The 13,068-nt window shown below is 41.6% G+C and overlaps 1 protein-coding gene across 6 annotated transcripts in view; it reads left to right on the top strand.

The window, feature by feature from the left end:
• The window catches only part of LRP2BP (LRP2 binding protein), a 31,565-nt gene that overhangs the window by 14,390 nt on the left and 4,107 nt on the right, over positions 1-13,068 (top strand). For all 6 annotated transcript variants that reach the window (XR_011564548.1, XR_011564546.1, XR_011564544.1 and 3 more), the window contains 5 exons: positions 7,237-7,379; positions 7,460-7,565; positions 8,447-8,670; positions 10,057-10,231; positions 11,822-11,934. Coding sequence is in view for 1 of the 6 variants with exons in the window: in XM_070781732.1 (XP_070637833.1) it covers positions 7,237-7,379; positions 7,460-7,565; positions 8,447-8,670; positions 10,057-10,231; positions 11,822-11,887 (714 nt within the window). In the remaining 5 variants the exon portion in view is untranslated. The remainder of the gene's footprint in view (positions 1-7,236; positions 7,380-7,459; positions 7,566-8,446; positions 8,671-10,056; positions 10,232-11,821; positions 11,935-13,068) is intronic.

Raw genomic sequence — 13,068 nt, 5'->3', positions numbered from 1 at the left:
GCCTCCTTTCACTCTCTCCTTGAGTAGGCTCATCCAGTCTCATGGCTGACACTTATCTATACATATTTTTTAAAAACTTTCCGATCATTGTCTTCATACCAGAAACGAATTCTGAGATCCACATAGCCAGCTGCCTGCCTCTCCCTAAATGATGAATCAGGTAAATTCATAGATTTGGTGTTACTTTCCATTTTTTCTGTTTTCTCAGTGAAATAAAAGTGAGGCCATGTGTTTGCTTTAGCAGCATGTATGCAGAGCCTGTGCAAAGATGACACACAAACTCATGAACTGTTCCATACTTTTTATAAAAATATTTTAAGAATCAAAGCCATGAGCTGAGACTGAGGAGTGGGAGCAGGGAGAGCAGAAGTTTGAAGAGAAAGAAGGTTTGAAATAGTATCCCCTCTTCAAGATAAGTGGGAGAGACTACTGTTGAAACAAATTGATAGAATTACTTGTGAGGGCTGAGAGCTTGCTCTGAAATTTATAGTCATAAATTTTAAGAAGGACCTGTTAGCATGGTTATTTTTTTTCTAGCCATGTTCAATGGTTTTAAGTACAGCAGAGTAGGGAGAAATAGGGTATTTGCCTCATGAGTGAGTGTCATGGAGGGAAGAGGGACAAAGAGTACAGTGACAGATATAGGATAAATTGATAATGTGGGAAGAACATGAAGGTGTGGACAGATCAGGAAAATTGGTAGATTCAATGGGTTGGGGTATGGCAACTCCACAAAGTAGAATGACTTCAATGTGATTACATATGGAGACCAGAGGAGCAAAAAGGAAGATGGCTTCTGTAGGTCTCTTCAGTTAACCCCAAGGTAAAGGAGCAAAGAGCAAATTCTTTTAATTTTTATCACTTTATAAATTTACTGAGTTGTTCTTGAGACTAATTTGGCCCAAAGTCTGGTTGAACCAAATGTGCTTTGTGTGGTAGACCTGAAATGTCTTGAAATTTACATTATAAACCCTCAAATACAAAATAGTTATGTTTACTGTAATCATATATCTTTGGAAAGAAATTGAGAGGAAAAAATACATACACACCAGTATGTATATATGTGCCTGTGTATCTTTTATATTTGTACATATTTACCATGTCTGGGGCTTTTCAGTCCTTCCTATCAAGGTGGGTTCCCATTTGGCACTGTATTCCATTTCTTTCCAACCTGAAAAACTTCCTTTAAAGAGCATTTTTTGCATAATGTGCAGGTGATGAGTTATCTCCAATTGTGAGTACCTGAAAATGTCTTCAGTCTACCTTCATTTCTAATGAATTGTTTTGGGGTTGAGCTCTTTCTTACTCCACTTTAAAAATGCCATTCTAAAATCTCCTGGCTTCTCATGAGAAGTCAGTCTCTGTATTGTGTGTTAGTTGCTCAGTTGTGTCCGACTCTTTGTGACTCCATGGACTATAGCCCATCAGGCTCCTCTGTCCATGGAGTTCTCCAGGCAAGAGTACTGGAGTGGGTTGCCATTCCCTTCTCTAGGGGATCTTCCCAACCCAGGGATCGAACCTGTCTCCTGCATTGCAGGCAGATACCTTACCATCTGAACCACCAGGGAAGCTTTGTATTATGTTTCCTGTATGTAATGTGGCCTTTTTCTCTGGCTGCTTTGCAAGGCGTCTGTAGCTTTCAGCAGTTTGACTATGATGTGTGCCTAGGAGAGGGTTTTTATGTATCTTCTCTGGGGTTTACTGAATTTCAAGGATCCCTTTCGGTTGCAGTTTTCAAGAGTTACTCCTTTTCCAGTTTATGTTTGCTTTGGTAAACTTCCTAGTGCCTTTAAAAAGTGGTTCTATATGTTTGGTCCCAGTTTAACCACTGCCATCTGTGGGAGGATTTGCACAAACACGTCACTCTACTGTGGTTGTACCTTAAGTTCTCTCTTACTAACAAGCTGGGGTGGAATGGTAGACACTTGCTCACACACTCACAGAAATAGATCCATGTGATCTGGGACTCAGTAAAACACTTTATTTTCTCATCTTTTACTGTGTTGTTTAGCCAAGAACAGCATTTTGAGAGAGCAGTGAGGGGTAAAAGTTAGAAAAAAGCATACACAACTGTACATGACATTAAATATTATTTTTTTCTTTGGAGTGACTTTGAAGGTTTTGAAACTGAGGATTAAGTCCATTTCACCTGCCTTCATTTGTCAAGGTTTTTTTAAAGCTAACATGCCCTCCAGGCAGCATGAGCATAAACCTAAACCATTGCCCAAGTGGTTGTCTAGAAACTGGGAGTCAGATGCATCTAGTTTGAGCAGCTGGTTGAGACTGGGTCGGGCCACCCACCCTCCAGCTGGGCATCCACAGGTGTCCATTGCTTGGTGATCTTTTAAATGTGCAGAAGCCTGTAGCTTAGTTACACCTGCGCAGAGCGAAAATTATCCACCAGTCACCGCACCTTTCCCCATGCCCTCCACACTCCCTACATCTCCAACTGCCATGCTGCGTTATTCATTATCCTGTGAATACCTGAAGCCACTTGCCTTGGGAAGCTGGTTTGAGGTTTGTTCTTCCTGTCTTCTGGTTTGACTGCCTTGCAAATAAACCCTCTTTTTACTGCAGACCTTGGTGTCTCAGTGTTTGGCTTGCAGTGTGTCTGGCAAGACAAATCTAGTTTGGTAACAGATGTGGTGAGGCAGCCAAGAGGTAAGTAAAAATAAAGCTTTCACCTGTGGCTCATTGGCCCCTTGCAGGCACTGAGGACCTGGGGACGAGCAGACCCTATGGCTCTCGCTCCCCATCCCCACATCTTCTGCCTGCCTTTTGTGTGGAGAAAAACTTCAAAGAATGAATTCAGAGAAATGAAGGTGTTGAAGCAAAGGAAAACAAGACAAAATTACACTACTTCAGCCATTAAACGAAGCCAAAGCCCTTTAGTTCCTCCTCAAGGGCTACAGATAATATTCTAAACCACATCCTTTGAGCTGTTTTGTAGCCACCGAAACTCCCACCAGGTAGAAGAAGTTAAATATATGATGACCAGACTACCATGAGAACTGGCCCCAAAGAAATGGGAACAAACAAACCCTAGAACCAAAGATTAAGTGTACTTAATACAATCAAGATGACACTGATCAGACCACTTCACGACCAATTTCAAGATGACTGTCAGAACTGACGGTGCTGTTCTGCATGCAGCCCCTTCTCCAACTATAAAAGTTCTTGCCCACTGATTGTCAGTGAGGAGTTGGCTTTCAGACTTGAGTCCACTGTTCTCTCCCATTGCTGGCCTCCAGAATAAAAAACTTTCGACCAGACTTGCCTCTCAAGTATTGGCTTCTGAGCGGTGAGCAACCAGACCTGATTTGATTTTCAGTAACACATTTTGGAGGTTTGGGGCTTTTGGGTTTGGAAGACTTCTTTTGGGTGAGTAACTTCATTAAAGAAACACAACTATGCCTTGATTGTCTTTGCAACCCTGAATGGATGATGGATCAGAGGCCCACTTGGAGGGACTTTGGCAGACAGTACGGAAGGTTACAGGCCTCTGTATCTGGGTCACAGGCCCAGGGCCATGGTTTTGTTTTAGTCTTGCTTGTCCATGTATGTGTGTGTCTGACTCTAAATGTTAGGAATTGGCTACTGAGGATTGAGCTGAGGTGTCCAAACAAACCTTGAAAATGCTTTACCAGGAGCTAGACTGTCAGATGGGGAATATGCCTGAATGTCCCATTCCCCTTCTGAGAGATTTACTAAATACCAGGGTTACCTTTGCCCCTGGGCAAATGAGCATTAAAGTACCACCAGAGCAGGCTTGCAAATTGCAGGCTGTACCCCAAAGAGAAGAGCCTGCAGCTATTCCAGGAGAGATTGCAAAGAGGAGTCCAGAGGCCTGGGTGGACGAGAGATCAGCAAGAGCAGAGAGCTAGGCCTATGTAAGTTAGGGCATCACCTGAGGTCGGCTTATACAGGATTTAAGAGCAGTCAAATTGTAAAAAAGGCTCATGGGACAGTCCCTAAGCCCTGCACTGTCACTGATCTGTCCGCAAAGTGTGGGTCTCCTGTATGAGAGCTGACAGATGCCTTTTCTTGCACTTCTTTGTTTTAAATCCCAAGAGTTGTTTGCTTTCTGATGCTAAGAGTTAAGCAACAGTACTGCCAGACAGTACTTCCTCGAGGATTTAAAACTTCACCCATCATATTTGGAGAAATTGTGGCAAAAGATTAAGGGACCCTCAACTAAATGAGGAAGGTAGGATGGTATTCAGATTACCAGTAAGACAAAGGACACTTGAGACCAGAATATGATTTTTATTTCTTTATTTTTTTTGGCTATGCTGGGTCTTCGTTGCTGTGCAGGCTTTTCGCTAGTTGTGGTGAGCAGGGGCTCCTCTTCGTTTTAGTGCTTGGGCTTCTGGTTGTGGTGGCTTCTCTCGTTGCTGGGCATGGGCTTTAGGCATGCGGGCTTCAGTAGTTGCAGCTCCCAGGCTCTAGAGCACAGGCTCAATAGTTGTTGGCACATGGGCTTAGTTGCTCTGAGATGAGGGATCCAACCTGTGTGCTCTACATTGGCAGGCAGGTTCCTGTCCATTGTACCACCAGGGAAGTTGCCAGAACGTGATTTTGATTTCAGCCTTTTTGGTTGAACGAGGCTATCAGGTATCCAAGAAAAAGCAGAGTTCTCAGCCCTCTGGTAAATATTTGGGTTTTGAACTCTCACAAGGACAGAGACTTGCCCTCTGACAGAAGAGGAGCTCTAGGCAGAGCTGCAGCCCCCACCAAGAGACTGCTGCAGGAATCTCTGGGAGTGGCCGGCTTCTGCATATTTGGGTCCTCAGCTTTGGATGCACAGCAAAACCCCTTTAAGTTCTTAGAGGAGGAGATAATGAACCTCTAGACTGAAGTTGTGGAGAATAAACATTCTGAAGCCCAGTTTCATCTTCAACAAATGGGACCTTATGAGGAACTGGCCAGGAGAGGGAAACCACACTCAGGAGGAATATCAACCCCAGCTGCTCCCAGTGGGCCAGTGAACCCCCCACAGATCTTAAGTTTCTATTGAGGAAGAAGCCATGGGAAAGAAAGGTGAATGGGGTTGCTGTGGTGGTGGGCTTGAGAAAGTAAAATTCAGAGAGCAATTTAAATAACTCATTAGTTATCAGATTGTTTTTTGTTCCGCTTTCTCTTTGTTTATAACCTCCCAGGCTTGGAAGGACAGTTCAGTGATCAGAATTTTTCAGTCTTTGGCAAAAGTAGGTAATTTCTCTACCTTTTGGCTGTCATCCAAAACCTTCTGTATTTGATCATGCTGACCCCTTAGTTGTGCCTGTCATTAATTGTTGACCATCCCTAACTTCACTGTGACTTCAGGTGTGACTGTTGAATTAGGCTAATCAGTAAATTTCCTGTCCTTTGTATTTTCTTGACTAAGTGAAAATTTGGTCTTCTCCTCCTGTCCTCAGAATAAAAAAACAAAACCAAACCTTTGGCATCTCCCCTTGCTAAGGTTCTGTTTGGCGAAGATATTTCAGAAACCACACTTAACTTTCCCAGCCTGTGTCCCTTGCATATTATCTGAGTGTTTCCGTCAACTGATAATGATCAAGACACTCAAATAGGTAAAAAGTATTATAAGACAGAGATCCCTGGCTCACAGTAAAGTAAAATCCCCAAGGATGAGAGTCTTAAGGTTTTTTTTTGTTTTTTTTTTGAGAGTCTTAAGTTTTAATATGTCTGGTATTCTGTGTGCCCTCAGAGGGTACATAGTTGTCCCCGCTCCCAACCTGGTACATATTTATCTACAATTTTTATTACCAGTGTTGGGCCTGTGAATACCCTGACAGCTGGTGCCTAAGTGGTATTTGTTTGGGATCACAATGTTAACTTGAGGGACTTGCCTGGTGATCCAGTTGAGATTTCTCCTCCCAGTGTTGGGGGTGCGGGTCTGATTCCTGGTTGGGGAGCTAAGACCCCACATGCCTCCCAGCCAAAAAACCAAAGCATAAAATGGAAGCAATGTCATAACAAATTCAATAAAGACTTTAAAAATCATCCACATTAAAAAAGATGCTCACTTGAAACCAGGAACATATTCTCAAATAAGTGCTTAAGAGATTGATTCAAGCCCATGTTAGGCCTTATCAGCAGGAATTAGCCAGAGCTGTCCTTGCCCCCATTCCTCAAGAGTGAGAAATGGTCAAAAGGTAAGGTGGGGACAGAAACCCACGTTCAAATCCATTTTGATTGCTTTCACTAATCCAGGTGCTTTTAAGAGTGGTATGTCTCCCAGGCAGCATGTAGCCTAAACAAGATGCTTGCCCAAGCTCCTTTTAGGAACCTGGAGTCAGGCATGTCTACTTCGAGCTGAGCTGGTTCAGACGGGGTGGAACCATTGGCCCTTCATCTGGGCATGCACAAGTGTCCATTGCTTGGTGACTTTTTGAACATGCAGAGCCCTCCGGCTTAGGTACACCTGCACAGAACAGAAGACTCCCACACCTTTTCCCAGTCACTTTCCCCCTGCTCCACATGCTTCCAATGGCTGCTTTCTTCATCCCATAAATACCCCAGACCCCTTGCCTTGCAGGGGGTAGAATTTGAGATTTGTTTTCCCATCTACTTGGCTGCCTTGTAAACCCTCTTTGCTGCAAACCTTGGTGTCTCAGTGTTTTGGCTTGCTGGGCATTGGGCAGGAGGAACCTGGTTTGGTAAACAGTTCGTGTCTGGGTTTTCGGAGGCAGGGCAAACCTTTTATTAGCAGTTAGGATGTCTTCTGTGTTTTATGACTACACAGACATCATATGAAGATGAGTGTAGTAAGATATAAATTTATCACTGAGCACAGCTAGGGAAAGTGTGCTTAAAGAAAGAAGACAGGGTTTAGGGCTCACAGGCATCCTGTAAGGGTTAAAATTTTGAGTGTCTGGTTATTCTTACACTTTGACAAGTTCTAAGAACTGTGCTGATTCAAAATAAGGACCATGAGAAGAGACAAAGGCACTCATACTGAGAGGTGATGCAATTGTGGAAGCTGTAATATGGGAGAAATGCCTTACATCCCAGAGCTCCTAGGAACGCTGACTTGGGAGATGGACTTTTATTTATCTTTAGCCCTGCAGACTCCGGGACAACCATACTGTTAGGTACAGACTTGAGACTACATCATGTCAGAGCATGAACGCTTCGTGACATTATCAGAAAACTTAGTTTGGGTAAAACTAAACTGGGATTTGGGTAAAACTGAACTGGGACTTTCTGTCTTGTTCTTTTCTTTTGTGGAAGGAAAAAGGAGTGGAATATATGAAGAAAATTGTTGATTCTCCATGCCCCAAAGCAAGACACTTAAAATTTGCAGCAGCTTACAACCTTGGAAGAGCTTATTACGAAGGAAAAGGTGTTAAACGATCAGACAAGGAAGCTGAAAGGTAATCTGGCCTAAGAACAAGATTTTGTTTTCATCAAATGTTCTAAACAAAGAATAACTCACCTTCTCCTTCTCTTCTAGACTGTGGCTTTTTGCGGCAGACAATGGGAACCCAAAAGCTAGTGTGAAGGCTCAGAGTATCCTAGGATTGTATTACTCAACAAAGGAGCCCAAAGAGCTTGAGAAGGTAACAGTGGTCCATTTGATAAACTAGCATCATGTGTAGATTAATATTTGGTTCACTATTCCTTCTGTGAATGGAGGATGGTGAGGAGTAAGTATGTAGTCCTCTATAGCTCATAATTCTTTAAAATGTAAAGGAAACTTACATATTAGGATCTCCAAGCTCATCTCGCCCTTTCCTCAACTATGAATGCTGCCTCCTACCAAAGGAGACCACAGATGTGAGCACTTTGTGTGCTGTGGAAAACACACCTACAAAATACTCTACCATAAAGGTAAAAGAGGAGGGTGAGTTAGTACAGTCTCTTAATCATCAGCGATGGAAGCTGTTTCCAAGAAATCTTGTAGGGAGGAGGAAATGAGGCGTTCAAGGCAAGCTTGTAGGAGGCACGTAACCACCAGCACCCGCTCCCTGCACCCCCGCCCCCCTAGATCCTTGGCAGAAAGCTGAACAGCTACCTGGAAATCCCTGTGAACTCAGACTCACAGGGCGGATGTGCTTGGACCTCATGCAGGTGTGTATCCTTGGTTGTCTTTGATCCTATCAGAGCTCCAAGTGGGCCTGAGAGATGGCCGCCATCTAACATCATCAGCTGGTCTCCTTGCTGTGCCGCTTCACAAAGCCTTTCAGACACTTGGTTCCTGTTTCCCACTTTCTCTGTGCTTCCTCTGGAAAACTTGAAAATCCCAAAACCTGAATAGCTGAGCTCAAGCCAATGACCTGGCCTGCACTGTGGGGAGACAACAGGGGAGCCTCCCTCAGCACCCTCTCTGAGGCCTGTGAAACTGGTGCCAGCCTGACCTGTGTTCAAGAGGCGGGAGCTGTGTCCTAGAGATGAATTAAATTCTACCTGGTGAATACTATGGAATTGTGCTTTTTCTTAGGCATTTTATTGGCATTCAGAAGCTTGTGGCAATGGAAACCTGGAGTCCCAGGGTGCCCTGGGGCTCATGTACTTCTACGGACAAGGTATCCGCCAAGACACTGAGGCTGCCCTGCACTGCCTGAGGGAAGCAGCGGAGCGTGGCAATGTCTATGCTCAAGGGAATCTCGTGGAATATTACTATAAGATGAAGTTCTTTACAAAGTGTGTTGCATTTTCCAAAAGGTGAGTAACTGGATAAAAGTATTTACAAAAACTTACTAGATGTTCTGTGCCTGGTCTGTTTAGTAGAACTCACTGGAGTATTGGAAATGATGGCTGTTGGCACTTGCAAAGTGGCCAGTGCAACTGAGGACTGAACTTGTAACTTTCAATGGATTTTAATTTAAACAGACACACACAGCCCAGGGCTACTGTATCAGATAGTGATTGATGAAACATCTGTGCCATCAATCTGCATGATTTCAATGCTCTTTGCTGTATATGCCGGCTAAGTGATCTTAAGCAAATTTTACTTCTGAGGGCACCGACTGTTCTTTTGCAATCTTGCAGAAGTATTTTCTTCTTGATTAAAAATAATAGTGAATATAAAGCATGTAACATAGCTTGGCACATGAGAAATATTTTTTCTTCCTACACCCTCAGACACAGGTTCTGTAACTGCACAGTTACACTGTAGCTTGATGAGGACAGCAAATGAGAAAGGTTAAAAGACTCAACACTAACATAAAGGATATGGAAATTTGTTCTGAGGCCGTGTACTTTGCCACCTTTATCCACAATGCACAAATGCAACATGCCAGGAGAAAGAGACCGTGGTGTCCTCTAGAATGGCTGTAAGGCCATGCTGACATCGCCCTCCCTACACGCCCTCCCATAGAGCCCACAGGCACCCAGTGTGAAGTGGACATCTACACTGGAGGATGAAGGAACGCCTTTTGCCCTCACCTCCCCAGAATCATGGGCTCCAGGCAGCAGGCCACTTGACAGTGTGGTCTCCAGTGTCCCAAATCTCCCAAGTGCCCATCTGAGTAAAACTAAGACTTCAAATAGTCCTTTAAAAATCTTTGGAACTTTCCATTATTGTCCATGTTCCTGTTTCCTACAGTATCACAGCTGACATGGAATGGACTCTTCCATATAATTGTCCATCTCTGTATCTGGGTTATAAAGAATGACTTTTTATTGCCCACTAACATAGATGTGCAAGTTTCTCAATGTGTTTTCTGGTCCTCTGTGACTGAAGTCCAAATTCAAGGTTGATGTTTAAATACCCAGAGAGATAGAAGACTGCTTTTCTCTCCATTGTTTAAATCTGCAAAGTGGTAAGAGTTTTGGTAGTAATATTTTAAACTTAATGTTTTCTAGTGGTTATTAAGCCTGACAAGCATAATCCTAGAGGGGCTGTCAAGTAACCACTGTGGTTAGTTCCTCTTCCACTTGTGTTAGTTGACTGTATTTACCCTTCCCCACACAGCAAACAATTCAGTTCTAAAACTTGTAGAAATGCTAGGGAAACCACTTGGGGCACAAGGAGAATTTCTGGATGTGTTTATAAAAATGTAAACCGTAAGTGATAGTGTTTTTAAATCTGACAACTGGGTGTTGCAGGATCGCTGACTATGATGAGGTTCACGACATCCCCATGATAGCCCAGGTCACGGACTGTCTCCCGGAATTCATCAGCAGAGGCATGGCCATGGCCTCTTTCTACCACGCGAGGTGTCTGCAGCTCGGCTTGGGGGTCACAAAGGATGAGGCGACAGCCAAACGCTATTATTCTAAAGTAAGCCCTATCGCAAACATAAATGGACTCAATTAGAATTTCTAGGTTTTTAGTTGAGACTTGAACATTTTATAAAGTAGTGTTTTTTTCTTACTTACTATGCAGATAACCTCTGTCTACCCAGAAGTTGTTAGACATGCAGCTTGTTTGCAGACAGTTTTCTCATTCTTTTTAACATAATTAAGCTCAGATGGTAAAATTTCTATTTTTGATGCAAATTATTCTATTTCACTATCTGCAGCCTAAGGCTCAGCACTAAGACCTTAAAGCCTGAACAAGTATGCCTTAGTTCACCCAGAAAAAGTGTGAATCTCTATTTCCTTCTGTATACATTAGAGTACATTTCATTAAGGTTTCTTTATGCATGACATCTACTACAGCTAGTTAAAATAAGCCTTTTCATGTTTTAATCTATGTGATCAGTTTATTTCTACCGAATAGATTTCACATCTAAACACAACTGTTAAAAACTGTAGAGGAAGTGAGAAAGGCAGTCATTATGAATAGTAACTGCAAATTCATTTTTTTAATAAAAAGAAAGCAAAAAATTGCACACCTGACATCCATAAGTCCAAATTGGAATTAGATCATAAAAATTTATATAATACACAAATTGTTCAGTTGGAGCAGGGGAACAAAGAAGAATTTTCTAAGTCCCCTGCCTAAAAATCTGATTATGGTATAGCAGTGGTTCTCAAAATTATTTGCATGTTAAAATCACATGGGGATCTCTTAAGAATTCCAAAACCTAGGCCTTATTTCAGAACAGTTTCATGTCCTAGAATGGACACGGGCAGATTTAAGTTCCCCAGGAGGTTGCAATGTGTCACCAAGTTTGGAACCCTAAATTACTTTGTTGGAAATTAAATGTCCACAGTATTAAACCCATATCAACACAAATATCAGAATATGGTACAAAAATACAACTAACCTTTGAGGTATCTACCATTACACCATCTTATCAGTATGAGTAGCAGCTGTCTTTTTTAAAATCTAAACATTCTTTTATTTTACCAGTTTCCAAACCAAGTCAGTTTTAGATTCTGTACTAGGTATCCTTTCCAAGTAGACATAAGCAAAGAGAACTCTGGGTGAGAAATATCCAGAAATGTGATACATGTTCATCCTAAACAAAACAGCGTAATAAACAGGTACAACTGTAAAACTGTTTTCCTTAGGTTGGGACATAATACAGACCCATCACTCAGTTTTGGTCACTGGATTTTATGGGAGATACTTCCTCTAACTTTTCTGCATTTTAAAAGTATACCCGTGAAGGGTCTGGAATCACGTCAGATGAGGCACAATAAGGGAAATTCTAAGTATTTTACTCCAAGAAAAAGGACTTGGGCTTCAGTGGTGGTCTTCAGCAGACTAGGGCACTGAAACTTCTCTCTCCCCCAAATGGTAATAGCATGGTTATTTTTAGTATGATCTATTTTACGTAGGTTAACTTGAATTCCCCTAATTAAGCAATTAGAGTAGAAATGTATCTTAATTACAAAATTCCCTTAAATCACTGTACTCTTCTTAAAAACAAAAGGTTTAACAGTCCAAAATATGTCTAAATAACTTTCTTTGAATTTGAAGGCTTGTCGTCTGAATCCTGCATTGGCAGATGAACTTCACACTTTACTTATTCATCAAAGAATTTAGATCACAATGCACTTCAACAAAGATCATCGATTCTAACAGCTTAGAATGTATGTATTTTTATAATTTTTATAACAGCTATGTTTTCTGCCTCGCACATTAGATTAACCTGGGTATTTTAATGGTGGCATGGTATTTTAATGGTGGCATGGTAACCTGGGTATTTTAATGATATCATGATGGCATGATACCTTCATTCTTGAATTTGTATAATACAACTTGAAACCTAGCTAACAAGATCAAATTGCAGGAAGAGTCCTCAGAGATCCAAGTCTTAGTCTAGAGAGTGGCCCAGATTGTGTCAGGTATTGAAAACTATTCTATAGAGCCAGTGTTTTTTTCCATTCTTATATAGTGTCCTGAAATACTTGATGCAGTCTTAGCTTTAATAGTATAAGTGCTACAAACTTACCAAAAAAATGACAAAGTTTAATTCTTTAAATTTCTTTAATCTTTACTTTTGTGAATTTTTAATAATTTTATTCAGTCATCCAAAACTTTAAAAATTCCAAATTGAAAGGAAAAACTTGAAATCTAAATTTGAAAATAAGTGGGTTTAAGAAACTGCTTACAATTTTGCCTCTCTATATCTTCCCTTAAACATCTTAGTGAGTAAAACTACTATATTGAAACAAGATGTCTCTTTGAACTTCAAATCCTTGTCTATATTTTAAAACCCTCAGTGTATTTCGAAGATAAAATCTCAAATCATCTACCAGTATAAGACCTAGAAATTGTTAAATCAGCAAGAGACTTTCCTTATCCATTACAAGAGACTTTCCTTATCCATTACATCTACAAAGGCAAAAGCCGACAGAAAAAATAGAATCCATATCCAAAAGATTTTAAAGGAAATACACATCTGTAAAATAAATATTGAAAGTATTGTTTAAGATACCCAAATGACACCTTCTTTGTAAATGTTTTGGCTTTATTTTATAAATCACACCCATCCTTTCTAAAGTGATTTATAAGAACTCAGCACTGCTAAGTCACTTCAGTTGTGTCCGACTCTGTGTGACCCCATAGACGGCAGCCCATCAGGCTTCCCCGTCCCTGGGATTCTCCAGGCAAGAACACTGGAGTGGGTTGCCATTTCCTTCTCCAATGCATGAAAGTGAAGTTGCTCAGTCGTGTCCGACTCTTAGCAACCCCATGGACTGCAGCCTACCAGGCTCCTCCGT

This window comes from Bos indicus, chromosome 27 (assembly GCF_029378745.1).
Source record: "Bos indicus isolate NIAB-ARS_2022 breed Sahiwal x Tharparkar chromosome 27, NIAB-ARS_B.indTharparkar_mat_pri_1.0, whole genome shotgun sequence".
NCBI classification, from domain to species: domain Eukaryota; kingdom Metazoa; phylum Chordata; class Mammalia; order Artiodactyla; family Bovidae; genus Bos; species Bos indicus.
This window is presented reverse-complemented; position numbering and strand designations above follow the sequence as displayed.